The following is a 27,960-nucleotide window of genomic DNA, read 5'->3' on the forward strand; positions in this document are numbered from 1 at the left end:
ACGGAAACTCTTTTGATTTAATTTCAACCCGTTGGTTCTGGTCCGATTTTCTTGGGCAACAGAAAACAACTCGGCACCTCCTCAATATGACAGCCCCTCAAGTACTTGAAGATGGTTATCATAGCCCCTCTCAGTCTTCTCCTCTTCAGGCTAAACATACCCAGCTCCTTCAAGCTTTCCTCATAGGACTTGGTCTCCAGACCCCTCACCATCTTTGTTGCCCTCCTCTGGACACCTACTGGTGTCATCAGTAGGCTGATGATACTCCAGCTCTTTGTGTCTGAGGGTTATAATGTCTTGGATGAAGCTTAATTCAGAAAAAAACAAAGGTTATATTGGTAGGAGAAGCAGACAACTGGTGAGCAGGATTATATTTCATGAAAGACCAGGTGTGCAGTTTGGAGGCTTTTATTCGCTTAGGCCGATCCAACAATTACACCTGCCACCAGAACAAAAGGCCACTGTCTTGGCGACTATTGTAATGTACTCGAGATGGGGCTGCCCTTGAAGACTGTTCAGAAATGTAAGTTGGTCCAAACTGCTACCTAGCTACCATAGCGTATAGGCATAAGGAAACATATTAAAACTTTGCTTAGTGAATTATATGAGGTGCCTGTATATTTCCAGGCTCAATTCAAAGTGCTGTCTTTACAACCACAATTGGTTTGGGCCTAAGGTGAAGAAAAGTCCGTTCTTGTACCAACCTTCCCACTCTTTAAGGCCTGTCAACAAGGCCCTGCGCAAGTTTTCATCTCAGGCAGATTCAACTTTGGCATCCATCAGGAGTAAAATATTTTCAGTAGGCAGCACAAAATTATGGACTTTACTCCCTTAGGCTGTTCCCTTGTTCCCCTTGTTTTCTGCTTTCCAGAAGCAAGTAAATTGCACTTTTTTGCTGGGCATTGGGTACAGCACAGTAAGATTTATACTAGAAGAACTGGCGTTTTCTACTGCCTTTTTTATTTCATGGTGATCTTATAGTGCTTTAATGATGTTTAAATTGTTACTGTTATGAGATTTTTTTCCCGGCTATAAAGCTGCATCGAAAATTTGTAAAACGAAATAAATAAATATTAGCTGCTTGTTCAAAGACTCGGTGGTGGATGGAGCTGTGTGGAGTGCTATCTTCTAACTCTCTGGGCCTCGACATTTGAAAGGCCTTGTGCAAAGTACAGTTGTGTTAAGGTTTTTCAGAAGACTCTTTCCCCCCTCTCCTAAGAGTTCCAGCTCCCAAGCCGAACATTATTACCCCACTGTAAGCCGGTTTGACTCTCCTAAAACGGTAGCGACAGTTGGCATATGCAAACCAAGGCCATTTATGCATGGGAGGTTTCGCCTTGGATTTGCTGCTCTCTAGATGCACATTTTCCCCATCCGAATTCTCAAAACTCTGCATGGGGGCTTATGGTTGAGTTCTGAGAATTCAGATGGGGGGAAATGTGCATCTAGAGAGCAGCAAATCCAAGGCGAAACCTCCGGTGCATAATTGGCCCAACTCTTCTTCTTCCCTCCCTTTTCTGACTTTTCCAGCCAGGGGACATTTTGGATGTTTGCAGATCTGTCTCTGTTGCCATTTATGCACGGGAGGTTTCGCCTTGGATTTGCCGCTCTCTAGATGCTCGTTTTCCCCATCCGGATTTTCACAACTCTGCACGGGGGGCTTGTTGTTGATTCGAGGGAGCGGCAAATCCCAGGCCAAAACCTCCCATGCATAAATGGCCTGTGTGTGCGTGCGTGTGTGTGTGCGCGTCCGCCCTGGCTGCATTCGATATTTATCCTATTTCTATCCCTTCCCCATGACTGGAGCCCAGAGCGCTCCTCGCCACTCTGCTGAGCATCAGTGCCGGGACACTGTCTTCCCCACTTTCCTTTAGCCCCTCAGCTGAAGGGGGATGGGGCGGCCGATCACATCTGCTGCGCAGCTGTACGGTAGGGCATCTGGGGAGGGGGGCTTGGGATGTTGGCGTGAGCAGTTCGAGGCCCGGCCTGAGCCAGTGACTTTCTCCAAAGCGAGAGGCAGACGTGACCTCCTTGGTGCGCCTGAAAAGCTCTCCTCCTGTTGCCACGGGGCTCGCTGCTCGCTCAGCCTGGAGGATGATGTCTGCTCCGTGGTCCAGGGGCCATCCTGCGTTGCCAGCAGGTAGGGGGCCAAACCGAGGGGTGCGAGGGGCGCGAGCAGGGCCTGCTAAGGGGAGGAATACCCTCTCGGTGACCAATGGGACATGCTGGCTTAGGACCAATAGGATCCGTTTGCTTAGCCAATAGGGTGAGCAGGGTTTAGGATCCTTCCTGCGGAACTCAAGCTCCTAAGTCTCCCCTTGCTTACTACCCTACTAAATACATACACAACACCACCATTAGGCCAGTGGTTCCCAAAGTGGGCAGTACCACCCCCGGGGGGGGGGGCGGTGGGATTACCTAGGGGGGCACCAAGAGGCCATAGGGCAGCAGGGGGCGCTAGAGGTGGGCCCCTTCAACTGTGTTGTTCACTAATTTGCAATAGATCAAGCTATGGCACCAGGCTGGCAAATTTGGTGGAAACTATCAGAATTTTTTTTTCCTCTAGACTTTGGAGGAAGAGGTACCGCAAGAGCTGGTACCAGTGAATCGAATTCATCAGTTTTGTTGAGTAAATTTCAACTAAAATTTTTTAATTTGATCTTGAATCGATGTGCAATTAATTGCTACTGTTTTGAAATTTTACTGTTATTATCTTCTTTCGTGAGTCATGCAAACCCCTGTTTTGAATAATGCTTTTTTATAGGATAGGGTAGACGGCGCTGGGGTTGAGTTTGTGGAAAGTTTGGGAGCCACTGCATTAGGCGGTTTGGGAACGAAAAGTTTGGGAACCACTGCATTAGGCGATTGCCAAGGGTGCAGACCTCAGTGGGGCACTAGGGTTGCCAACCTCCAGGTACTGGGGGAGAAAATAGACACCACTGCACTAGTATCGAGGAAATTAGGAAATCAGTACAGGAGCGAAGAAACGTATAAAGTGCAAAATTATCTTTATATGCTACTGTGTCTAATTATATATGTCAAAGTTACAAATCGACTACAAAATGTATACAACACACAGTTACAACATGAAACAGACATACAAAACCACCTGACCGGTGATGAGAGAAAAGGAACAATTCATATATGACAGGTCTCTAAGAGTATCATTCTTCTGCACTCATCTCATTGCAGGTAAGTAGGAGAATATTAAAGTCCAAGGAGGAAAGGCTTCATGGAGGATACAGCCGTTTCAAATTCTTTGCATATGAATTCTTCATCAGTCCTTCAATATTTTTCAAAGTGCTGGCTACACTTCTGAATGTTACCCTGCGTGGGAAATAACTTACCAGGAGTGGAAGGAACTCAGCATCTTACCCCTCTGGGGAAGTATTATGCACTTTATTCTGGAAAAGGTTATTCTTTGAAACCTGATATCATGGATGTTGATATAGGATTGCATGCATTGCATCTTTTGTAAGTATTTGAACTATTTATTGTAACTTAGTTATTGTTATTTATTGAAAGATATTTATTGGATTTTAAAGAGACTGTAGAATAGAAAAAATTGTATTTATTATGTTGTACAGGAAGAACTTATGAAGAACTGAGCCCTTGTGCTCCGAAACGATCGTATTCTCCTTGACTGTTCATCTTGCAGCATCTGTTTTGAGAAAAGACTAAGATAATTACTTCAAAGGACTTATTTGATACTTACCAGATGGAATTCAAATGAGCTGTGGAAATTTTGTACATCCACTGTTGTACTGAATGTATGTGTTGTTGGTGGTTTCATTACCACATACTGTAAAGTGTATATGTAGCTATAATATATTGGCATTGTTAGCAGCATTGCTCCTGTACTGGTTTTCTCATCCTCCTGATAATACTACAGAGGTGTCTTTTTTCTCCTTCACGACCTGGAGGTTGGCAACCCTCGACACAGAACTGGCCCGAGGGGCACCGCCTTAAACTGATTAGTTTCTTTTAAAGAAATGCAACTGACAATTTATATATATATTTTATTTTAAGATAAGCACAGTTGTTCTATGGAAGAGAATAAATTAATCATAATTATTAAATTATTATTAGATGCCTTGCAAAAAATAATTACAGATGTCTTGCAAAAAATAAAAAAAACACAAAACTGTTATTAAAAATATTAATAATTAATAAAAGGTTTTGTGCTTTTATTATTTTTTGCACGGCGACTAAATTTTTTTTTTGCAAGACATCTAATAATAATTTAAGATGCCTTGCCAAAAAAAAAAAAACACCACTTTTTATCGATTATTAAAAAGGATTAACCCTCAATACAAAGTTTTGTGCTGTTATTATTTTTTTGCAAGACGACTGCAATCGTTTTTTTTGCAAGACCTCTAATAATAATTTAAGAGGTCTTAAAACAAAAAAACAAAACAAAACTTTTGGGTTGTTTTTTTCTTTTTCTTTTTTTTTGCAAGACATCTGCTTTTGAAAATCGGTTAGCAACGGGGTCCCTGCCTAGGGCGCAAAAATGACTGGGTCCACCGGCCCTGGGCAGTGTGTGTGTGTGTGTGTGCGTGCGTGTGTTGCTTTTCGCTCCGAAGGTCGCCGAGGGGAGGGGAGGGGGGGGGCGCGCGCGCCTGCGCTCTCGTGACCAGAAGGGCCGGTCGCGAGGGAGGGGAACCCGGGAGAGAGAGAGAGGAGCCGGCCGGGCTCGCGCGCGCGCGTGCGCGCCGCCCTGAGCGGCGGGCCGGGTCTGCAAAGCTTGCCCGCCAGGGGGACAAAGCCCCCCCCCCAACTATAAGCAATTAGCAGCTCCCTCCTGGCGTAAGTATCCTCTCTCTCTCCCCCCCCCACCTTTTCCCCCAGTAGGAGATGGATGGACGGCCAGACGCTTGCAGGCGCTATTGCAAAGCTCGTTGCATTGCAAAGCTGGCGGGATGGGAGGGAAGAGGGCGGCGTGGGGAGAGCTCCTTGCAGGCCACTTAGGTGTTTGCCTTGCGTCTGCTGCTCTCCAGATGCACGTTTCCTCCATCCGAATCCTCAAAACTCTGCATGGGGTAGGGTTGTTGTTGCGTTTTGAGAATATGGATGGGGGACCTGGGCATCCAGAGGGCAGCAGATCCTGGGTGAAACCTCCCATGCCCAAATGCCCATGGGCCAATGATGCACGGGAGTGTTTGCCTTGTATCTGCTGCTCAACAGATGCACGTTTCCTCCATCAGAATCCTCAAAACTCTGCATGGTGGGGGGGGGGCTTGTTGTTGAGTTTTGAGAATATGGATGGGGGACCTGGGCATCCAGAGAGCAGCAAATCTTAGGTGAAACCTCCCATGCACAAATGCCCATGGGCCAATGATGCACGGGAGTGTTTGCCTTGGGTCTGCTGCTCTCCAGATGCACGTTTCCTCCATCCGAATCCTCAAAACTCTGCATGGGGTAGGGTTGTTGTTGAGTTTTGAGAATATGGGTGGGGGACCTGGGCATCCAGAGAGCAGCAAATCCTAGGTGAAACCTCCCATGCCCAAATGCCCATGGGCCAATGAGGCACGGGAGTGTTTGCCTTGTATCTGCTGCTCAACAGATGCACGTTTCCTCCAGCCAAATCCTCAAAACTCTGCATGGTGGGGGGGGGGGGTTTGTTGTTGAGTTTTGAGAATATGGGTGGGGGACCTGGGCATCCAGAGGGCGGCAAACCCAAGGCGAAACCTCACATGCACAAATGCCCATGGGCCAATGATGCACGGGAGTGTTTGCCTTGGGTCTGCTGCTCTCCAGATGCACGCTTCCTCCATCCGAATCCTCAAAACTCTGCATTGGGGGGGGGGGGGCTTGTTGAGTTTTGAGAATATGGATGGGGACCTGGGCATCCAGAGAGCAGCAAATCCTAGGCGACACCTCCCATGCACAAATGCCCATGGGCCAATGATGCACGGGAGGTTTCGCCTTGGATTTGCCACTCTTTAGAGCAGTGGTTCCCATCCTTTTTTTGACCGGGGACCACTAGGACTTTTTTGTTCGGTGCAGGGACCCCAAGGTTCAAAATAAAAATTCTGAGAATTTGAAAATAAACTTTAATCATAACTGTTAGTTAAACATTAAATGTAGAATAATATTTGAATATATTTTTTATATTAGAGAACTTTTAATTGAAAATATTAATTTATTATGGGTTTATAACTGTTTCGCGGACCTTAATTTAGTTGTCGCAGACCCCTGGGGTTCCGCAGACCCCCGATTGGGAACCAGTGCTTTAGAGGCACCTTTTGCCCTGACCTGGATGGCCCAGCCTAGCCTGATCTTGTCAGATCTCAGAAGCTAAGCAGGGTCAGTATTTAGTATTTGGTTAGTATTTGGATGGGAGACCACCAAGGAAGACCAGGGTTGCTGTGCGGAGGAAGGCACTGGCAAGCCACCTCTGTGAGTCTCTTGCCATGAAAACCCCAAAAGGGGTCGCCATAAGTCAGCTGTGACTTGAAGGCACTTTACACGCACACAGGTGCACGTTTCCCCCATTTGAATTCTCAAAACTCTGCATGGGGGGGGCTTATTGTTGAGTTCTGAGAATCCAGATGGGGAAAATGTGCATCTAGAGAGCAGCAAATCCAAGGCAAAAACCTCCCATGCATAAATGGTCTTATCCCCCCCCCTCGCAGCTCAACCCCCCCTTCTCCTCTCCTCGCAGCCACCCCTGACCGCCACATTGTCCAAACGGGAAATCTGCTGACAGGTAAAAGGGGGTGGGGGTGGGGAGGAGGGGAAGTCAATTACATCAGGGATCCTGCAAAGATGGGGACTCAGCAAAACGCCGAGCGGGAGACAGGCGAGGCAGGGCTGCTCTGTCGCAGCCGGGCAGCCCGTTCCACCCCCGCCTGGCTTCGATCCTGGCGCGGGACGGAGATCAGGAGGAACAGATGGGCCGAGGGGATGAGCGGGGTCGGGCCGGGAGGTGGGCAGGGGAACGCCTGAACGCTTGGGCCATTTGTGCCTGGGAGGCTTTGCCTCGGATTGGCTGCTCTCTAGATGCACATTTCCCCCATCCGTATTCTTAAAACTGCATGGGGACTTATTGGGCATTTGTGCCTGGGAGGTTTTGCTGCTCTCCAGATGCACGTTTCCCCCATCTAAATTCTCAAAACTCAACAAGAAGCCCCCATGCAGAGTTTTGAGAATTCGGATGGGGAAAATGTGCATCTAGAGAGCAGCAAATCCAAGCAAAACCAAAACCTTCCATGCATAAATTGTTGAGTTTTGAGAATTTAGATGGGGGAAATCTAAAGAGTGGCAAATCCAAGGCGAAACCTTCCATGCATAAATGGCCTTATGGGAACGCTCTCTGAACCCAGTCGCCGCTCTCTCCTTTGGAAGTGTTTCTCTTCTGAATTGGGTCCCCCCCTTTTTTTTTAAGCATAATAATACAAGGGAAGTGTGTGTGTACGGATGAGCTAGAGAGTGAAAGAAGTGAGGATGCGCGCGTTGCTGTTGTCAGACAATACCGCAAAGGACTTTGGCAGGGAGGCATCCAAGCCGGTGGGGCTGGGGCAGAGGGAAGAGGGTGCGGAGGACGTGCTCCAGCTCTTTGGCCTCCTGAGCTGTGTGAATGAACTCTGGGGTTGCTCTGTGTGGGAGGCGAGGGAGGGGAAGGCGAGCATACTGCGGGGAGGGAGCTGGGACACCCAGCTGCAGGGAGACCAGGAACTGTTACACTGCTGCATACATTTACGAGACTGCTCAGTGTGCCGGAGAATACTCCTTTGTGGTACGTGTTGGTAAAAAACAGTATTCTCTGTCTCCCCTCCTTGCCTGAAAACCCTCCCTCCTCTTCCCGTCCCCCCTCTTCTTACTGCCCTTTCCTGTGTCTTCCTCCGGATTCTTGCATCCCCATTCCGTTTTTCTCTCCCTCTGTCGTCCTCCTTCCCTGCCTACTTCCTCCCCATCTTTCTCAGGCGATCGTACTTTGCCGGGATATAGTTGGGGAAACTGGGGGCTGCCACCACGGAGAGACCACAGGAACCCCCCTTGGGTCCTCCGTGTCCCTTTGACGGGGCCTTTTGGACTCGAAGACCCCCCTACGCACCCCAGCAGGGGTGCTTCGCTTGCATCTCCAAGACCCCTCCTGTGCAGCAAGGATCACCTGTCCTTTCTCCCTCTTCTGCTGTTTGCCTCATGGAGACCAAGAGCTGCAAAGGGGATAGCCTACGGCCACCTATCCAATGCAAACACTCCGTAGAGAAGAAGACGATGACTAATCCCACCACGGTGATTGAGATCTACCCAGACACCACCGAGGTGAACGATTACTATCTCTGGTCCATCTTCAACTTTGTATACCTCAATTTCTGCTGTCTGGGTTTCATTGCCTTGGCGTATTCTCTGAAAGTAAGTACCGATCTCAGCCCTGAATATTTGGGCCCGCACAAGTGTGTGTCTCTCCGGCTGAACTCGTTGGAGTGATGCTGATTTGCACCAGTTTCCTTATTTCACGTATCTGGCTGGAGGGGGGGATAGTTTGTGTTTAAGATGCAAATGTTCTTTAATGAACCACATGCATAGGCTCCTTTTTTGAATGAAGTCCAAAAACACCATGAAAATGGGGGAGGGGGTTAACCTGTAGGCATTCTCATGACCTCTACCTGAGACCCTTGAGAGCCGCTGCTGGTCTAAGCAGACTACTGACTTTGATGGACCAAGGGTTTGATTCAGTATAAGGCAGTTTCATGTGTTCATGTGACAAGGGGAGAGCTGTAAATAATATACAAATTTTAAGGGATAAGATGAAAAGCAGCAATCATTATAAGATCTGATTTGGCTCTTGTTAATATTGGAGATTTGTGATTAGCTATTTCTGATTACATAACTAATAGGGTAGACAAATTAATTTTACAACAATTAGATGTATAACCTGTGTGTGTGTGTGTGGGGGGAGTTGGTAGGTTAAGAAATCTTGCATGCTGCTGCCCGGAGGAATAAGCGTCACTGCCACCATCATCCTGATCACTGTCATAAATCATTCCTTTATCATCTGTGACATCCTTTACAAATGGTATTGCATTCATGTCCACAGCAATGAGGTGCTGTTCACTTTTCATAGACAGGGAATGGGGGCTAAGTGATTTGCCATTTGGACTGTTCACAGTGCTCATATTTCATGAAGCATTATCTGTTTTCAGCACTTTACAAACTTTAATTCAGCTCTACAGCGTTCTCGGAAACAAAATCATTTTCATGCTGTATGGGCAAGGATGTTGAGGCACAGCTAAGTTTTAGATGATGTGCCAGATCTCTTAGACTCATCAAAATGGGGGATGTGGTTCATCTTCTTCAGGTATGAGTCCTGAACCTGGTGCACTAGATTTTTTTTTAAAATGGTATTTTGCAAACATCTGGAGTCAAGCTGTTGCAGCTGCATTAACAGTACTGTTGCCTGCAACGGAACTGTGCTTACTTCTAGGTGAAAGCATGTTCCTGTTTTGGCAAAAGGTGCTTTGAAAATACATTTCAAGAACTCTGTGGCATGCATTGCACAAATCAAATCAGAATCAATGGGAATCCTTTCACAAACTTGTGGTGTTGGGATCTGAGCCGTAGTAAGAAACCTTTTCTTTCTGGAATCTGAAGGGTTCCCATGAGGGGGGGGGGAAGTGAGTCAGATGCCAAACAGAAGACCACAGAAGGTCTTTGGAAGGAGACTCGACTTAAGCCCAAGTGGATTGATAGTCAGCTTCTAAACCTGCTCTTTGGAGGGTCTCTGGATCTCTTGCAACCCCCGCTGTTCTCTGCACTGACCAGTACCTTCCTTGTGGCAAGTAAGAGCAAGAGCAGGAAGGGGTGAAAGAAACAGCTGCTGTTCTGCTGCTGTTCAGATTACCCAGGCAAGGAGGAAAGCAACTCTTGCTTCGCTCTCCCTTGGGCCTCATAAATCACAAGGTCAGCAGTGGAGACTTTCTAGGAGAGCAAGGCTCCTGGCTCAAGCATGGAAGATCTAGAGGGGAGAGTGTTGTAGGAATAAAGGAGGTGGGTTGATTATGAGAAAATCAACGAGCATGCAGGAGACTATATGCTCAGGCAGTTGAGTTAAAGAGAAGCTGCAGCCTGTTATAAGGCAGTGTACACTCTTTGGTCCGCTTGTTCATCAGAGGAATAGAGATGGTCAGGACGGGGTGATGGTTATGGCAAGAAGCACTGAACGAATAGCTTCTCCAGCTTGTATAACCATTTTTTTTAAGGTAACGCTACTCGGCGGGCACACCAGACCTGCTGTAATTATTCCTCATAACTGCAGGGTGAATATGAGCCAGCTGGGCTCCAGGATTTCATTGCTCTGTGCAGCCAACAAGCAAATTGTGATCATCTATCAAAGAAGAAAGGATGGCTACTTCCCTCCCCCTTGCTCTTTTCATCTTTCCTTTTAATAGAAGGGGGGGAATAGCTCACTGGATGTGGGAAGGAAGAAGACCCTGGGCCGTAGTACAGCCTTGAATATATCAGGGATACAATCAGGGCCAGTGCCAGTCATTTTTGCAAGGCTAACTACTTGTGCCTCCCTTCCCCATTGCTAACCAGTTTTCAAAAACAGATGTCTTGTAGAAAAAATAAATGCCTGATGCATTCCTACAAAACTTTTTATAAGACATTATAATTAATTCTATTCCATAGCATTTTTGTGGTACTCATCTTAAAATAAAAAAATATAAATTGTCCGGATAACCTACAAGAACCAATAAATTGTCAGTTGCATTTTTTTCAAGAAACTAATCTGTTTAAAACTGTGCCCCTCAGGCCAGTTCTTCGCCCCTCTGAGGTCTGCACCCTAGGCAACCGCCTACTTCATCTAATGGTTGCACCGTCCCAGGATACAATGGCCTATGACACAGGGCACCTAACAGACATGCTTTGGAAGACAGCATTTATAGGAAGGCGAGCACACACAATTCAGAGGGGTTTCATCACAGAAATCGACCAATTAATTGCAAATAATGCCAACGACCTTGAATTCCATAAGAGAGCAATGAGCTGTTTCCAAGCTAGCTGTGTTCTCAGTCTCTGGTACTACAGACGGATGCCAAACACTAAGGAGTCTCTGTGCCCCAAGTTCTTTTCTTTTTTTGTGCTTAATGACTTGCCTATGTTATTTGCAGGCTTCACTTCCCTAGAGTGTGAAACGTTGTTCACCTGTCCACTTGGCTTTCCTAAAAGAAGTTTCAGAAACTTTAAATGTGTTCAGCCTAGGGTTGCCAACCTCCAGGTACTAGCTGGAGATCTCCCACTATTACAACTGATCTCCAGCCAATAGAGACCAGTTCACCTGGAGGTTGCACTGGCAATTGGGCTCTATGGCATTGAGGTCCCGCCCCTCCCCACCCTCCTCAGGCTCTGCCCCACAAATCTCCAGGTATTTCCCAACCCAGAGCTGGCAACCCTAGTTTAGTCTGTAATGCGCTAGTAGCTATGCAAGGGCTTAACAAGCTACCAGTTGTACCACTACTATCCTTTGAAACATGGTTTTGAACCCACTTTAAGAGTTACCTTGATTGTCTTGTATCTGACGAAGGGAGCTTTGACTCTGGAAAGCTCATACCACACAAATCTTGTTGGTATCTAAGGTGCTGCTGGACTCAAATCTAGCTGTTGGGCCTGTAAGTGATGCGTTGTGACAGAGAGCATTTATAGGAAGGTAATTTGGATCGTAAGACCTTTTATTGCAATTCATTTTCAAATTGCTGCTTTTGTACTGTTACCTGCCTTCCTCGCAAGCTTCTTGCAAAGTGGGAAAGAATGTCAGAAAGGTAGTTCTGTGTTATGTGTGCACATAGGCATTATGTAGAATTCAGTGCACAGGTTGGCTTTCAGTTAATCCCTAGCACATTTTTAAAGAAAAGTCAAATTTTTAGCTCTCCAAGTAATAAACATTTGAAATTAGCAGCTAATCTGTGCTAACCATTTTGTACCTAAGCAAAAAATTGGCCTGAGATTTCTGTGCTTAGGGGGCCATGCTTCTGAGCCCAATCCAGTCCTTTTCTATGACTGCTAGATGTAAATTCTCTATCCATTTTCCCCTTGCCTTATACTATGATGTGTGTGTGTAAAGTGCTGTCACGTCACTTCCGACTCATGACGACCCTATGAATCAATGTCCTCCAAAACGTCCTATCCTTAACAGCCTTGCTCAGATCTTGCAAATTGAGGGCTGTGGCTTTCTTTATAGAGTCAATCCATCTCTTGTTGGGTCTTCCTCTTTTCCTGCTGCCTTCAGCTTTTTCTAGCATGTTTGTCTTTTCCCAGTGACTTATGATAGCCCTTACCAAAACACTCCATGTTCTGTGAAAACCCAAATCGTGCGTAGTCCATTAACTACAGACATTCAGGACACATTTCCACATATGTGGTTTCTTGGGAATCTGTCTGTTACATATTCATAGCCTCTATGTTCCACAATATACCTTTGTGCAAGCTTCCCTGGTTTTCAGTCTCATCCTGAGACTCAGGCTCCGTGCATAAATCTATACCCAAGCATGAACAAAACATCAGGGTCAGCCTGGAGTTATGGGCAGCAATGCCCATATCTAGATCTAGAGGAGTGAGTTCTCCAGTTCAGAGTATCTATAGTTCATTGCTGCAGGTAGGCAGTGATGTCTGGAGTCTAAAAGGCAGAAGGTACTACTTTGCTGAGCAGGCAAGGGCAGCTGGCCAAACTCCTAGCAGTTGTGTCATGCCTGGCCAAGTCATAAGTATAATATTGGCTATCATTTGTGGGGACTAGTGTTGTACGCTGCTGTTCCCTTCTGTGCCTGAAGAGGTCATTAAGGGCTGATTATGCAGACCTAGGTTTGCATTTAATGTGTTTTAGCCTACCTGACTAGTCTAGAACGTAGTTTCAGATCATGAGATTCCCTGTATAGGTAGGGTTGCCAACCTCCAGGTACTAGCTGGAGATATCCTGCTATTACAACTGATTACAGTGTTTTTTCTTCTATTTGTTTTGAAAGCATTTGGAAAAGAAAAGTCAGTCTCGGTAACAAATTAATCTTTATTACTTCTATTCTGCCTGTCCATGACAGATTCAACTTAGTCCACCTTTCTAAGTCATTCTGTATTGTCAGCCACGTTTTTTGATAATTGTCCTTTAGCAATGTTTGATTTTTCCCAGTAAGATAGATTCCCAAATACCTTACCGGTTCTTCTGTAACTTTGCATCCTGTCAGCTGTTGGATATTTTGCTTCTCAAAATTGTTGATGTTTTCTAAAATAATCTTCGTCTTATTTTTATTTATTTTATATCCAGATAGTTGACCATATTTTTCAATTTCTTTCATGAGATGTTCTGTTGATTCTGCCGGATCTACCAAAGTTAGGACCACGTCATCAGCATAGCACTTTAATTTGTACTCCTCGCTGGAGGTTTCAGACCAGTAATTTTTTCATCTTATCTTAATCTAGTTGTTAGTACTTCCAAAGCCATGTTAAAGTGGAGATAATGGACATCCTTGTCTAGTGCCTTTATTAATTTCAAATTTTTCGGATAGCTTCCCATTGATCACTAATCTTGCTGATTGCCTTCGGTATATGCTCTGGATCCATTGTATATATTTATTGCCACAGTTCAAACTTTCGATAAGTCTTTAGTAAAAATTCCCATTGGATGTCATCAAATGCTTTTTCTGCATCTAGGAAAATAAAGGCCGCTTTGCATTTCCTCTGTTTTACATGTTCTATGGCATTAATGATGAAACACACATTATCCCGCATAAGTCTTTTTGGGATAAAACCAGTTTGATCAAGGTGTATGATTTGACCTATTTTCTTTTTTAATCTTTCAGCCAAAATAGAAGCAAATATTTTGTAATCCACGTTTAGTAAAGATATCGGTCTATACAAAGCAGGCAATTGCGGATCATTTCCTTCTTTGTGAATTAATGTGATATGCGCTTCTTGCCACGATTCTGGAATCTTTCCACTTTCTGGTATATCGTTCAGCAGCTTTTGCAGATGTAAGGCTAATTCTTCAAAGCATTTGTAATATCTCGTGGTTAAGCCATCTGGGCCTGGAGCTTTATTCGTTTTCTGATTAGCAATTGCTGAGGTAATCTCTTGTATGGTAATATTTTGGTTCTACCATAAGTCATCTTTTTCAAATGTTTTCAGCTTAGAGTCAGTGATATATTTGTCTATTTCGTCTTGCTTATTCTTATGTACTTGAGTTCGATATAGATTTTCAAAATATTTTAAAAATTGTTCTTTTATGTCTCTTTGTTTAAAACTGATTTTGTCCATTATCTTAACGCCCATTATTGTCTTTTTTTCCGCTTGTCTTCTAAGTGAATATGCTAGGAATTTTCCCAGCTTGTTCCCATGTTCAAAGAACTTTTGTTTTGCAAAGGAATTTTCTTTTGCATCTCCTCTGTGTCAATCATGTCAATTTCTGCTTTTTTTCTCCTTATCTCATTCAGAATGCTGCTTTTGCTTGCATGCTGCTCTTCCAGTTTTTGCATTTCTTCTATCAGTTGATCTCTTCGCTGTCTTTTTTGTTTTTTGAGTTTAGAATTAATGGCAATCAATCTTCCTCTCATAAAGGCTTTGCTTGCATCCCAGACCGTTGTAACTGGAACATCCGGTGAAAGATTCAATTCAAAAAATTATTTCAATTCTTTTTTGCATTGGAGTAGTACTTCTTTTTAAGCAGTAAGTTGTCATCCAGTCTCCATCTCCTAAATCCTGGGCTGTAATATCTCCAGGTCAATTCTATTAAATTATGGTCCGATAATAATTTTGGTAATATTTTCACATCTTCTAAGTTACTCAACATTGTCTTGGAAATCCAGCCATATCGATTCTTGAATATGAATCATGTCTTTGTGAGTAGTGTGTGTACCCTCTTTTGGTATTGTTTTTAATTCTCCACGCATCTTATAATTGTAATAAGTCCATGTATTGTTTTGGAAGGCGACCTCCTTTATGATTCTTTGATCTGTCAATTTTAGGATTTATAACACCGTTCATGTCTCCAAACATCATTATTTCTCCCTCTTGCTCTTCTAATAATATTTGGAATATTTTCTCAAAAAATTGTTGTCTTCCATTACTTGATGCGTAAATACACATTAAAGTCCGGATTTTCCCTTCGATCGATCGTAGCTTAACCAGAAGATATCTCCCGGATCTTTGATCTCAGAGATTATTTGGAGATGTGGGTTTCTTAAATAGACCATCACTCCTTTTTTCTTCTTCTTTGCCGATGCGATGATTGCATGTCCTAATCTTTTATTCTTTAATAAGTGTTCATGAGCTTGTTTAATATGTGTTTCCTGAATGCAAATTATATCTGTTTTTTGTTTGGTCAATTGATGGACTGCTCAATTTCTTTTGGATGGTGAATTAAGTCCATTAATATTCATGGAGATTATCTGAAGTTTCTCCATCTTCTAGATGTTTTAAAAAGCCGCCGCTTTGCTCAGTTTGAATGCTTCTTCTCTTTCTGCCTTCTCCTTCTCTTGCTGCTCAGTATTAGCTTTTCCTCCTTGTTTCTCTTGTCCTCTGTTAGGGCTTGTTCTTGGGGAATCTTTTTTCTTCTCTGGTGATCTCTCTTTACCATTTTTGCCTGAAGTCTGCAGATCTTTTATGAGCCTATTCGCTTGTTGTTGATTAAGAACTTTTTCTTTCCAGTAGGAGAGAAATATCTCCAGCCCTGCTGGGATAATCCACTGATATCTAATTCCTTTACTTAGTAAGATTTGCCTAAATTGGTTGAATTCCTTTCTTTTTTCCACTACTGAACTCGGTAGGTCTTGAAAGATCTGAATTCTTTTGCCTTTGTATTCCAGTGGTTTGTCTCTTTGCAGTCTTAGTATCTAATCTTTCGTTGTTTTCTGTGTAAATCTCACAAGGATGTCTCTTGGAAGATTATTTCTTTCTGCTTATCTTGAGTTAATTCTGTAAATATTGTAAATTAAGCAAGGTTCTTCCAGCTGTAAGTAATCTTGAATCAATTCTGTGAAACTGTGGTAAATTGTCTTTCCCAAAGTCCTCTTCAAGAGCGCGAAATCTCAGGTTGGCTTCTCTGTTCTGGATCTCTAAAATATCAATTCTTGGATCAGCTTTGTTCTTCCAAACTTCGTGTTCTTGTACAGTATCAGAAATCTGCTGGTTAGATATTTTCAGATCTTTGATGCTTTCAGCATTCTCTGCTATCTTAACTTTGATTTCTGAAAGGGATGTTCTTGTTTCAAGTTTGAAGGATTGTAGTTCTTCTTTTAATCTGCTTTCTAGTCCTGCTAGCTGTGGCATGAGTTGTTCAACCACCGCTTTTGCCACCGCGTTGGTCATTGCTTCCAATGGTTGACCTTCCAGCTTTTCTTCAGTGGCTGATTTACCTTTTTTATCGGCCTTGCCTTTTCTCTTTGTGTCTTGTTGTTGCTTCTGACCCTCCAGCTCTTCTTCACTGGATGATTTATCTGTTTTAGCGCCCTTGCCTCTTCTCTTTGTAACCTGTTGTTGTCTTTGTTTTTTTCTTCTTAATTGCATATGGTAATAAAATTTTCCCATACACTATTAATCATTCATCTAATTTAAATCAATAGTCATCATTCATCACATTTAAATCAGCATTATTCATTCATTGAGCTTAGAATCTAATTGGGCTATATAGTCTGATCACACAGAGAAAAATAGCAGTTTGAAGTTATTCAAGTAAAAAAAAATTTTTTTACAGCAATATAATACAATGTATAATTACCGGTAGATAAATTAAGTATTTCCCCCTCTGAGATTAATTAATAAATTCCCGTTGTTGATAACAAGGTGTCAGTTAGTTAGGTAAATGTTTAAGAAGTTAGTAAAATTATTTTTAAATTAATTGTTTTGCTATATTAATTCATTAGTTAAAGAATAGATTCTATAATGTAATATCTTATTAGTTAGAAAGAGAGGTAGAAACGATGTCAAGATTTTTGGGTGGGATAATAGCACTACTCAGAATTAGGCAATAATGAAAATGAATAGTTATGAGTTATTAATGCTGTCAGCTTAAACCTATGTTATTAGGTAGGAAACAGAAAAAAATGTTTTTTTCAACTTTGGCCATAAGATAGTGCTCTGACTCCAACATCCGTCAGCGTGTTGACCAGCACTCTGCTTCTCAGTAAGGGAATGGGGAAAAAAGTTCCTGGTGGGGGAGGGCTTATGTTGTTGAGATTTTCTTCTTGTCCAGGGGGGCGGGGAGGATAATAATTCCTGATTTTAGAAGGTGAGGCAGGGGTTAATGATTTTAAGAAGGAGAGGGCGCATTAGCCGCTTGTTAAGACCAGGAGAGGCTGTTTGTTTCAGTGCTGTGTAATGGCGCCCGCCGCTCGCTCATCATCCGCTTTTACTTTCGATTTTGTTTTGCAGACTTGAGCTGCTGTCCTTTATTTTTTCTTTCTCTCCTTCTCTCTCCTTTCCTTCTTTAACCGAGCTACCTGCCTCGTTATTGTAGTTTTTAAATTGTTCGCTTCGTTCTCCCAGCTCTTCGTCCCGCCGCTGCTTTCCCCCGTCGTCTCCGCCGCCGCAAAATTCTTCACCCACCCTTCTTGGTTTAATTTTCTCTAGAATGGCCCTGAAGTAAGCTTCGTTGAAAGTTCCCAAAGTTCTTAAACACTCACCCATCTCTCTCACACACACACACACAGTCACACAAAAATGGTGGAGGCCAGCCTGGTCGGGCTCTCCGCAAACCCCCGCGCTGAAATCGCCGGATCGCGCCAAAGGAGCGCGATCGCCGGTTCACCTGGCTCTCTAAAGAGAGGGGGAGTCCCCCGGAGGGTTCTCACCCAGCCCCGATCCTCGGGGTCCCAGCAAGGGGGTTGAAAGAAAGAGTGCTCTTGGAAAGCACTCCCTCTGGCTCGCCAAGCTCCACCGGAACCAAGCAAGTGACCTTCTCATGACACATTTCTGCTCTAAACTGAATTGCTTTGCATACCGTTGCTTCTAGAAGTTTTTCAAATTAAGCAGGAATGAGAAAATGCAATAAATAATGAGCATAAATTTTGGATTATAGGGAGGGTAGGCTATAAAATGTATGATGATCCTGCATTATATGTAAGTTGTTCAGTGGTAATCTTTGAAATAGATTGATGGTATCAGCAGGACATACTGTATGCTTTTTTTTTTTTAAGGCAGGAGCTATGTTCACCAAGTGTTTCTGAACAGGTGATAAAGAAGGAAAGTATGTTGAGGTGACTAGTGTATGTTTCTTTTTTTCCTTTTTATTTCCTTTCCAAGAACCAGCCCAAACAAAACTGCATCAGCAAAATACTCAAACTCAGGGATTGACAAACCTCCAGGAAAGAAAGTTCAATAGCTGTGGAGCAGCCCCTGAGAATGCCATGTTGTGTGACATTGTGGGTCCAACATGGGGCCTGTGTAGAGTTGCCAGTCCCCTGATGAGGGATCCCCCACCCTGCTTCCCTTTCTCAATTCTCATAGCAGCAGCAGGAGAAAAATAAAATATGGCCTTTGGAACAATATCATTGTGGTTGGCTAGCAACCCCCAAAATGGCCATAGAGATCTCAGAGTGTAGTTTTGCAAGAGCTCACTGCACATTCATTTCATAAAGCTACAGATGTTGTTTCTGTTATTTGAAGAGTTTTAATTTCCTAATTTAAAAAAAAAATCAGATTTTTCTACAAACCCGGGGCTTCCCTCAAGTTTGTAGAGAAATCCCCTCTGTCTGTTCCTGGCACCATTGTGTGGGTTTTTTAAAAAAATCTTGGTACCGTTGTGTGGGTTTTTTGATCCTGATATTGTGAATGAGACAGTGTTGCCTCACCATGAATCAGTGCATGCCCCAGGACAAAAGGTGAGAGAAAGCTGAGAGAGAAACATGAATGCTGCTATCTCCCCACCATTGCAAATTCTTAAATCACCCATTGAGAAAAAAAGGGAAAGATTATCACTACTACTTTCATACAAGGACTCTCCCATAAGCTTCACCATCTTCTTCCTGCTTCTCTTGACTCCAGCTCATATGTAAAGAATGGTCCTATTGTAGGGTTGCCAACCTCCAGGTACTTGAATAAATATACAGTTAGCCTGCTATATAGTTAGTTAGCAAAACCCCAAAAAGCAGAAAACATTCACTAAGATAATAATTCAATTAGGCATATGTATTTCCAATAATATATTCATTAGTAATGCCCAAATCATGTGAATTCTTATCAATTCTAAATCATATCAGTTCGCATATATGCTGTTAAATCACAAGCATTTCTAATCAGTAAGGTCTTTTGCGAGTATCTCGCCAACTTGCGTCTGAAAGACGTTGGAACAGTCACAATACTATTGGACTCTGGCCGTGTAGATAGTAGAGGTCTTCTTGTTAATGCTCCGTTGATTAGTAGTCCCGTGCGTGGCAATATTGCAGACAATACAGGGTGCCGGATATTCCCTGTTTTGACCCCTAGGGGTCTTCCTCAGGTTGCCACTGTATCAAACAATTATTATTACAATTTGCCACTGTATCAAAAAATTACTACAATTATTATTACAATTATTACAATGGCCGCTTTGGCAATTGGACTCTATGGCATTGAAGTCCCTCCTCAGACCCCAGCCTCCTCAGGCTCCGCCCCGCAAACCTCCTGCCAGTGGCTAAGAGGGACCTGGCAACCCTATCCTATTGTCCCCTTGCACTTTATTTTGGGAAGAACACCACTGTCACTGGAGAGAAGACACTGGGCTTTTTTGTGGGGGCTGTGTAGTCCCTGGGTTCCATGCTGATACTGTAAATCACTGGAGGGACCCCAAGGCTACATTGTCAGTGGCAAGATTTGTTTCAGTCCTTATATCCCTCCAACACTAGATATATGCTGCTCAAGATCAATTGATCAAGGAGCTTCTAAGGGATAAAAGGAAAGGAAGAAAAAAGGTAAATCACTGGTTCCCAACCGGGGGTCCGTGGACCCCCAGGGGTCCGTGAGAACTAAATTAAGGTCCGCGAAACAAAGTTATAAACCCATAATAAATTAATATTTTCAATTAAAAGTTCTCTATTATAAAATATATATATTCAAATATTATTCTAAGTTTAATGTTTAACTAACAGTTATGATTAAAGTTTATTTTCAAATTCTCAGAATTTTAATTTTGAACCTTGGGGTCCCTTCACCGAACAAAAAAGTCCTAGTGGTCCCCGGTCAAAAAAAGGTTGGGAACCAGTGCTGTAAATAGATTCCTGCGATGAACCTGGAAAGGTACTCTGTCATAAATGTAGTCCCGGGAAGGGTTAGGCAATACCACTTCCCTGCTGAATTGACACCTAAAAGAATTGTAAGAAAGAAGTCAGTTGGTGAAGTGCTCCTTGAAAGAGGATTTAGGAAAAAATAAAAATAAAATTGTATTAAAAAAAGGATTTTTTTTTTTTAAAAAGGAGTGGAATTTGGTGGAGAGGGACTATTGTTATCTGATTGTACATTACAGTATAAAAAGCACGGGGTGGGTGGGGGACGACGACCCTGCTTAATTTCTGTACCGAGAGATTTTGTGACTCAGGCCCTGTGAAAGCTTCATGCAGCTAGAGCTTGATTGAGATCCGACCCTGTAAGGAACTACTTACAACCGAGCGTGACAGCATTTTTGTGCCGTTGGGCTGCCTCTTCCCCGACCTGCCATCTCCACCACTCCCGATGGGTGTGCGGGGAACCTGGTGATCTGGAGTCTCACCCTACCGGAAAGAGGGGAAGCTGCCCCAGGGTCTGGCTAGCTGATGGCTTCCTCTTGAGTTGAGGCTTCAGGAGCAGGCCCCTCAGCCAAGGCCTCAGAGACTAGGGTTTCTGGGTCCAGTCTGGTGATGCTGGCCTGGGCATCGCCTGTGCCTAGGGTTGCCAATTCTGGGTTGGGAAATTCCTGGAGATTTGGATGTGGTGCCTGGGGAGGGCATGGGAGGGACTTCCGTGGGGTATAATGCCATAGAGTCCACCTTCCAAAGTAGACATTTTCTCCAGGGGTTTTGATCTCTGTACCCTGGTTGCCAGGTCCCTCTTTGCCACCGGCGGGAGGTTTTGGGGGCAGAGCCTGAGGAGGGTAGGGTTTGGGAAGGAGAGGGACTTCAATACCATAGAGTCCAATCGCCAAAGCGGCCACTTTCTCCAGGTGAACTGATCTCTATTGGCTGGAGATCAGTTGTAATTCTGGGAAGTCTCCAGCCCTCACTTGGAAGGATGGCGACCTTATTTGAGCCCCTGGATCTTCCCCCAGGGAAGTCCCTAGCTTTTCCTGGTCATCCTTCCAGGAGTTTCAGAGTGTGTTTCTGGACCCCTTCACAACTATTCCAAGAATCATTGGGGGGCGCTGCAGCCAGGAACAGCCAGGTTGAGGAGGCTATTTCGACTTAACCTAAGTGAGGTGCGTATTGGATAAACTACTGTGTTCTTTCGAAGGAGATGTGTCATTTGAAAACCCTGAGAGTCATGAGGAATGACTTATTAATACGTGTCGACAAGCATTAAATGAACTTGGAATCCAATCCACTCATCTCTGGAACATGCTATATATTACCAAGATTTCAGCTTAGTGCTGTAGTAAGGTAAATTTTCTGTACGGAGACCGTGCTCATGTTCACTAAATGAATTGTGTTGAGGATAATCATATCATAGTTTTGGAAGAGCTGTAAGAGAAGCTGGAGGGGAAATACTATCAGGTTACTAGTATTTCTCTTCCCATTCAGTACATTATTACTTCTTGATATACAGAAAAACAGAAAGGTGGACCTCACAATGTACGAGAAATTACCAATAAAAATAAAATGAAGTCAAGTTTTGCCTACTGAGAAATATGGTACACTATTATAAATTGAAAATAGGTGTACAGGAAATGAGATACAACAGCTAGGTATTCTGGATACATTGAAGTAAAAGAGCATGATTATAACACTATCGATGGTATTTTATACCTATGAAGTTTAGTAAAATATATCAGATAATTCAGATTTGTGTGGAAGTGGTCATTTGAAATGGAGTTATGTATCTATATGACAGATCTGTAGAGATACAAATTATTTAAACAAGATTATGAAAATAATTCTATATAATAATAGTATTAGAGCTATTTAGAACAGGGGTGTCGAACTCATTTGTTATGAGGGCCGGATATAGGGTTGCCAGGTCCCTCTTTGCCACGGGTGGGAGGTTTCTGGGGCGGAGCCTGAGGAGGGTGGGGTCTGGGGAGGGGAGGGACTTCAGTGCCATAGAGTCCAATTGCCAAGGCGGCCATTTCCTCCAGGTGAACCGATCTCTATCGGCTGGAGATCAGTTGTAATAGCAGGAGATCTCCAGCTAGTACCTGGAGGTTGAAACAAATAAAGGCTCAGTGCTGTACGGATAATGGCAAAGATCCAAACAGCACACACAAGGTACTAGAAATAAGGTAATAATTTATAAAGGTGAGAATTTGTTCAAAAAAGTGAGCATATATACAAAATGAAATACAATTAAGATACACATACAAAATTTCAATAGCAAACCAGCATAATATAAAGTTCAGTAGAGAATATGGATATCCCGTAAATCAGGTAAGTCAATATATATTGTCCATAATAGACTTTTTTTCTGTACTTATAGGCGGCTTGTCCAGGTGGACAAGATGGAGACCTATGTAGAAATTCTTTTGGTCCCGCTTGAGACTGTAATTGTTTTGTGAACTTCTTTGGATACATATAGCTGATGAAGCCATATGCGAAACGTGATCTTTATCTAGACGACATGTCCTGACATCTTCCTATTGTGGCTCTTGCCGTTGATATCTGCCTTCCAGCCACCTATAAGTACAGAAAAAAAGTCTAATATGGACAATATATATTGACTTACCTGATTCTCGGGATATCCATATTCTCTACTGAACTTTATATTATGCTGGTTTGCTATTGAAATTTTGTATGTGTATCTTAGTGTATTTCATTTTGTATATATGCTCACTTTTTTGCACAAATTCTCACCTTTATAAATTATTACCTTATTTCTAGTACCTTGTGTGTGCTGTTTGGATCTTTGCCAGTACCTGGAGGTTGGCAACCCTAGCCAGATATGCCATAAATGTCACTTGGTTGGGCCAGGCCATGCCTCACCAGCCCAGATCGAGAGCGGGGTGGGGGGTGGCTGCCTCGGCTGGCAAGCTTGCAGCAGGCTCGCCCAGATCAGAACTGGGGAGGGTGGCTGCCTTGGCTGGCGAGCCCACAGTGGGCTCATTTGCCGAGATCAGGACTGAGGGGTGGCTGCCTTGCAGGCCGGATAAAAGCACTCAAGGGGCCGAATCCGGACCCTGGGCCGCTTGTTTGAGACCCCTGATTTAGAAGTAACAATGAAATAAATGTGTAACTAGGATCCTAAAAGCTACATTAGCACAAATAGTCCCCCACCCCTCTTTCTTCCTCTTCCTTTACAGAAACTACTTGTAATGTTCCCAAACACACACCTTTATTGGCATATAAACCCTTATATGCCAATAGAGGCTTGTGTTTGTAATTTTCCCTTCAGTTTCAGATGAAATCTACTAAGGTTGTCAACCTCCAGGTGCGGCCTGGAGTTCTCCTGGGTTTACAACTGATCTCCAGATTGCAGAGATCAGTTCCCCTGAAGAAAATGGCAGATTTGGAGGGTGGACTCTATGGCATCACATCCCTGCTGAGCTTCCCCCGCCCCAGGCTCTGCCTCCAAATCTCCAGGAATTTCCCAACATGGAGTTGGCAACCCTATGGAGGGCTGTTGTTCAGGGAACACACCAAAATCTCCTTAGATGCAGTGCATTAACCTTATGATTCTTTTTGTATCCAGTCCTGTGCATTTTCGTTCACTTGCTACTTATTAGCAGGGCAAACATTGTCAAGGAACGGAGAAGTCTGGAATCGTATTCCTAAGGCTTTTTAAGGTTTTTGGAAGGATGTAATCATATTTAAGTTAATTTTTCATTTGTATAAGAGAAGGATCGTTACAAGGGTTATCATACTGTTTATTTAGTACATTTTTATCCTGCCCTTCCTCCAAGGAGCTAGGAGCAGCAAATGCAATTCTCCCTTCCTCCATTTGATCCTGAGAACAACACGGTGAGGAATAGTTAGATTAGAGTCCAGTAGCACTTTAGAGACCAACAAAAGTTTCAGGGTGTAAGCTTTCTAGAGTCAAAGCTCCCTTCGGCAGGCAGAAGTAGAGTTAGGGTTGCCAACCTCCAGGTGGTGGCTTCTAGTATTACAACTGATCTTCAGGCGACAGAGATCAATTTGCCTGGAGAAAATGGCCTCTTTTGAAGGTGGACTCTATGGCGTTATAGCCCATTGAAGTCCCTCCCCTCTCCAAACCCTGCTCTCTTCAGTCTCCACCCACAAAATCTCCAGGATTTCCCAACCTGGAGATGGCAACCCTAGGACATGGAGATTTCGGAGTCCTTTGATCCTAGTCCGATAGGGTTGCCAGGTCCCTCTTCACTACTGGTGGGAGGTTTTGGGGGCAGAGCCTGAGGAGGGTAGGGTTTGGGAAGGAGAGGGACTTCAATGCCATAGAGTCCAATCGCCAAAGTGGCCATTTTCTCCAGGTGAACTGATCTCTATCGGCTGGAGATCAGTTGTAATAGCAGGAGATCTCCAGCTAGTACGTGGAGGTTGGCAACCCTATAGTCAGAAGGTGAGAGGGGTGCTGTAAAGAATGCTTGGGAAGGATGCAAAGGTACGATGTATATTGTAATCAGCTTGATTAGAGCAGGGGGGAAATATTTAGGGGCAGAAAATTAACATCTGTATTGGGATAAGAATCCTATGACTGTTCAGCCTTGGGGGGTCCATTGTTCTGAACTTGTGAATAATCTTCAATTCTGCAATCTCTTGTTGTCATTTCCCCTTGAAATTTCTTTGTTTGAAGACTGCCACTCTTGGGTCAGCAATGCAATGACCTGGAAGAATAAAATGTTCTCCTACTGGTTTTTGAGTGTTGTGGTTTTTAATGTCAGTTTTATATTTATTTATTATTTTGCGTCAGGACCTACCTGTTTATCAGATGTAAACAGTGGAAGGGCATTGCTGATATTTGATGGTGTGTATAATGTTGGAAGATGAACAAGTGAATGAACCTGAGATCATATGGCTGGTGTTATTAGGTCTGGTTATTGTGTTGTCAGAGTGGATATGGGGACAGAGTTGGCATCTTGGTTTCTTGCAGGTCCTTGTCCCAGAGTCTGTCTCCATGTTTGGAAGGGTATTGCTGTGGGTAATAAGTTATTTAAGGTTAGGAGGCTGTCTGTGGAGAAGAAAAGGTTTGTCCCCAGTGCCCGTGAGAGAAGAGTACCATTGTCCAGCATAGGTCGTAGACCCAGAGAGGGGGAAATCCGCTTGTTACAGGATCTCCAGCCAGATAAGGGATCTTTTGCCCATTTATACGAAGGTTTTATTCCTGTGCAATATTCCCAAAAGAAAAAGCTACAGAGACCAACTGATTCAAACTAAATGAAATATTTATTTACTAGCACTCAGACACATTACTAGAGGTAGACCAAACAATTTTCTAACCTTTTAAGACCACAAATTACAACTACACAAGTAAAACCCTCTCACTCCCACTAAACACACACACACATACAACTGAGGATGAGGATGAGGATGGGGTGGGGGGAAGAGACAAGGAAAAGGAGGGAAAGGGATTAATATTACCTGATCCAAGGTGAGTGAAAAGCTGAGAATCACAGGGAGTCCATGCAGCAAAAGTCCAATTAAGAAATAGGAGCCTGCAAAGAAACTGCAGGGATACCTGAGTAGTGGGAAAACCTGGCACACTTTTCACCAACCTGGGCCAATTATTTTATGGGGAAAATTCCACAGCTAGACATGGGATTCTTTGTTCCCAAGATCAAGATTAGATTAAGATGAGCAAAGTCTGAATTTGATAGAGTAATCCAAAGGCAACTGCCATCAAACTTCAGTGGGAAATGACACCTGATATTCCAAGGTGAGGTGATTGATGGTGTTTTGTTTTGTTTTGCTTTTTGCACCGTGATAAAGAACTGGGGGATGGAAATGAAGATTAAATTGTCCACTTGATGGTCTGTCCTCGGTGGATCGGACATTGGGCTGTTTTTTAATCAATAAAGAGGGTCCGACTGGCCTCAACCAGAGCCAGAGCTTTCTCTGCCCTGGCCCCTGTCTGGTGGAATAGCATCTCAAATGAGACCAGGGCCCTGTGGGACCTCAGGGTTACGGTTAGGGAGTTCTGCAGGGCCTGCAAAACAGAGCTATTCCGCCAGCCCTATGGTTGAGGTCAGTTATGGTTAGTTTCCATCAGTCGCTGGCCTCCCTACCCTGCACACCCATCCCTCCCTGTTGAATTATTCCACCTTGGGGGTGTGGAATGCTGCCGTGTGCTGTTGACTCTATTTTACCCCAGTGGCGCCTTTCAGATGTAGGTTATTGTGTATGTTCGATTGTACGGGCTGGTTTTAATTACTGTTTTAATTGTTTTAACAAGTTTTTTGTCTTGAAATCCATTTTATGTGAGTCTCCCTGGGCCCAGTCTAGGCTGGGGAGAATGGATTATAAATTTAATAAAATAAATAAAGAAGAAGAAGAAGAAGAGGGTTTTTTTATATGCCGATTTTCTCTACCTTTTAAAGGAGAATCAAACTGGCTCACGATCTCCTTCCCTTCTTCTCCCCACAAAAGACACCTGGTGAGGTCAGTGGGGCTGAGAGAACTATGATTAGCCTAAGGTCACCCAGCAGGCTTTATCTGGAGGAGTGGGGAAACCAACCTGGTTCACCAGATTAGACTCCGCCGCTCATCTAGAGGAGTGGGGAATCAAACCCGGTTCTCTGGAATAGAGTCCACTGCTCTTAACCACTACACCACACTGGCTCTAAATAAGACCTTTATCTTTTTCCCAGTCCTAGACCAAAACTTTAACCACTGCCCACACCACCCTGGTTTATTTGAACTGGATTCCATTCATAAGACATGTTGCATGTTGATTGTAGGATAAAAATTATGCATTGGTCTTATGTTAACCTTAGAACCAAAATAATTAAAATACACTGTGCAATGCTATATTAATTGGAGTAGTAAATGGTAAGATTTGGTTTCAACCCAACAGCATTTACAGCTAAGAAGTAGTTACTGAGGCCGAATGTAACCCTTCCTTGAGGAGATTCTATTAGTATTAGTTTTTGAAAAAGCTTGTTTTCACCCTTCCCTCAAATATTTACTGTTTTTATAAAATAGGCTCTTGTGAATCAGAAGTGTTGCTCAAGGAATGACTTTCATATTAGGTCAAAGAAGCAAGGCAGATATTTTGAAATTCACCCAATAATTAAAGATTTCAGCGTGAATTAGACTTGTCCATTGCAGAAAGAGAAAATCTTTAACGGCTGCATAGTTTATCTATGCATAGTCCTCTCTTCTTTTTGTGGGCCTTATAATCTCTAATTCTCATAGGTACATTACCTAAGCATTGTGGAAGATATAGCCAGTCAAAAACTCCATGAAGCTTTCATGGAGAGGATGCAATAGAGTTTAGTCCTGGTTTCAGAAAAGACTGAAAGGCTGAAGGTGACGCTTGTTATTTTGCACGATCAGAACACTTTTTGCTGTCTGTAAATATTATTTGGATATATAACCTAATATGAAAGTATGCACTTAGAACACTGGATATAGTTAGAAGCTTGGTTATCATAGGCACTCAGAATGTAGCTCTCATTGACTCTGCTGGTATATAGCAATTCTGAAGATATGACCGATTGGTTTGTATTAAGAAAATAGAAATACAAACTTATCATTAGGAAAGTGGTGGCATCTGTCAGAATGTGGAATAGCAACACTTTACTGTCACTGAGAAGTAAAATAACTTTGAGCACTGGTAAAAGGGAATATAAGGAATAAATCAGTAGGTGCATGCAGTAGGCTAGACAGCTTCTGCATCTTCATAGCTATCATTGCCAGATGGGACTATTATGGTCAATTATTTTGACCTTCTGCATGGCAC

The 27,960-nt window shown here is 43.4% G+C and overlaps 1 protein-coding gene across 1 annotated transcript in view; it reads left to right on the forward strand.

Moving 5' to 3' along the window:
* Nucleotides 1-27,960, forward strand: part of IFITM10 (interferon induced transmembrane protein 10) — a 63,301-nt gene that overhangs the window by 4,909 nt on the left and 30,432 nt on the right. Inside the window, exon 2 of the mRNA XM_056851960.1 lies at nucleotides 7,954-8,361. Within this exon, the coding sequence (XP_056707938.1) occupies nucleotides 7,954-8,361 (408 nt within the window). The remainder of the gene's footprint in view (nucleotides 1-7,953; nucleotides 8,362-27,960) is intronic.

Source organism: Euleptes europaea, chromosome 6 (genome assembly GCF_029931775.1).
Source record: "Euleptes europaea isolate rEulEur1 chromosome 6, rEulEur1.hap1, whole genome shotgun sequence".
In the NCBI taxonomy this organism is placed as follows: Eukaryota; Metazoa; Chordata; class Lepidosauria; order Squamata; family Sphaerodactylidae; genus Euleptes; species Euleptes europaea.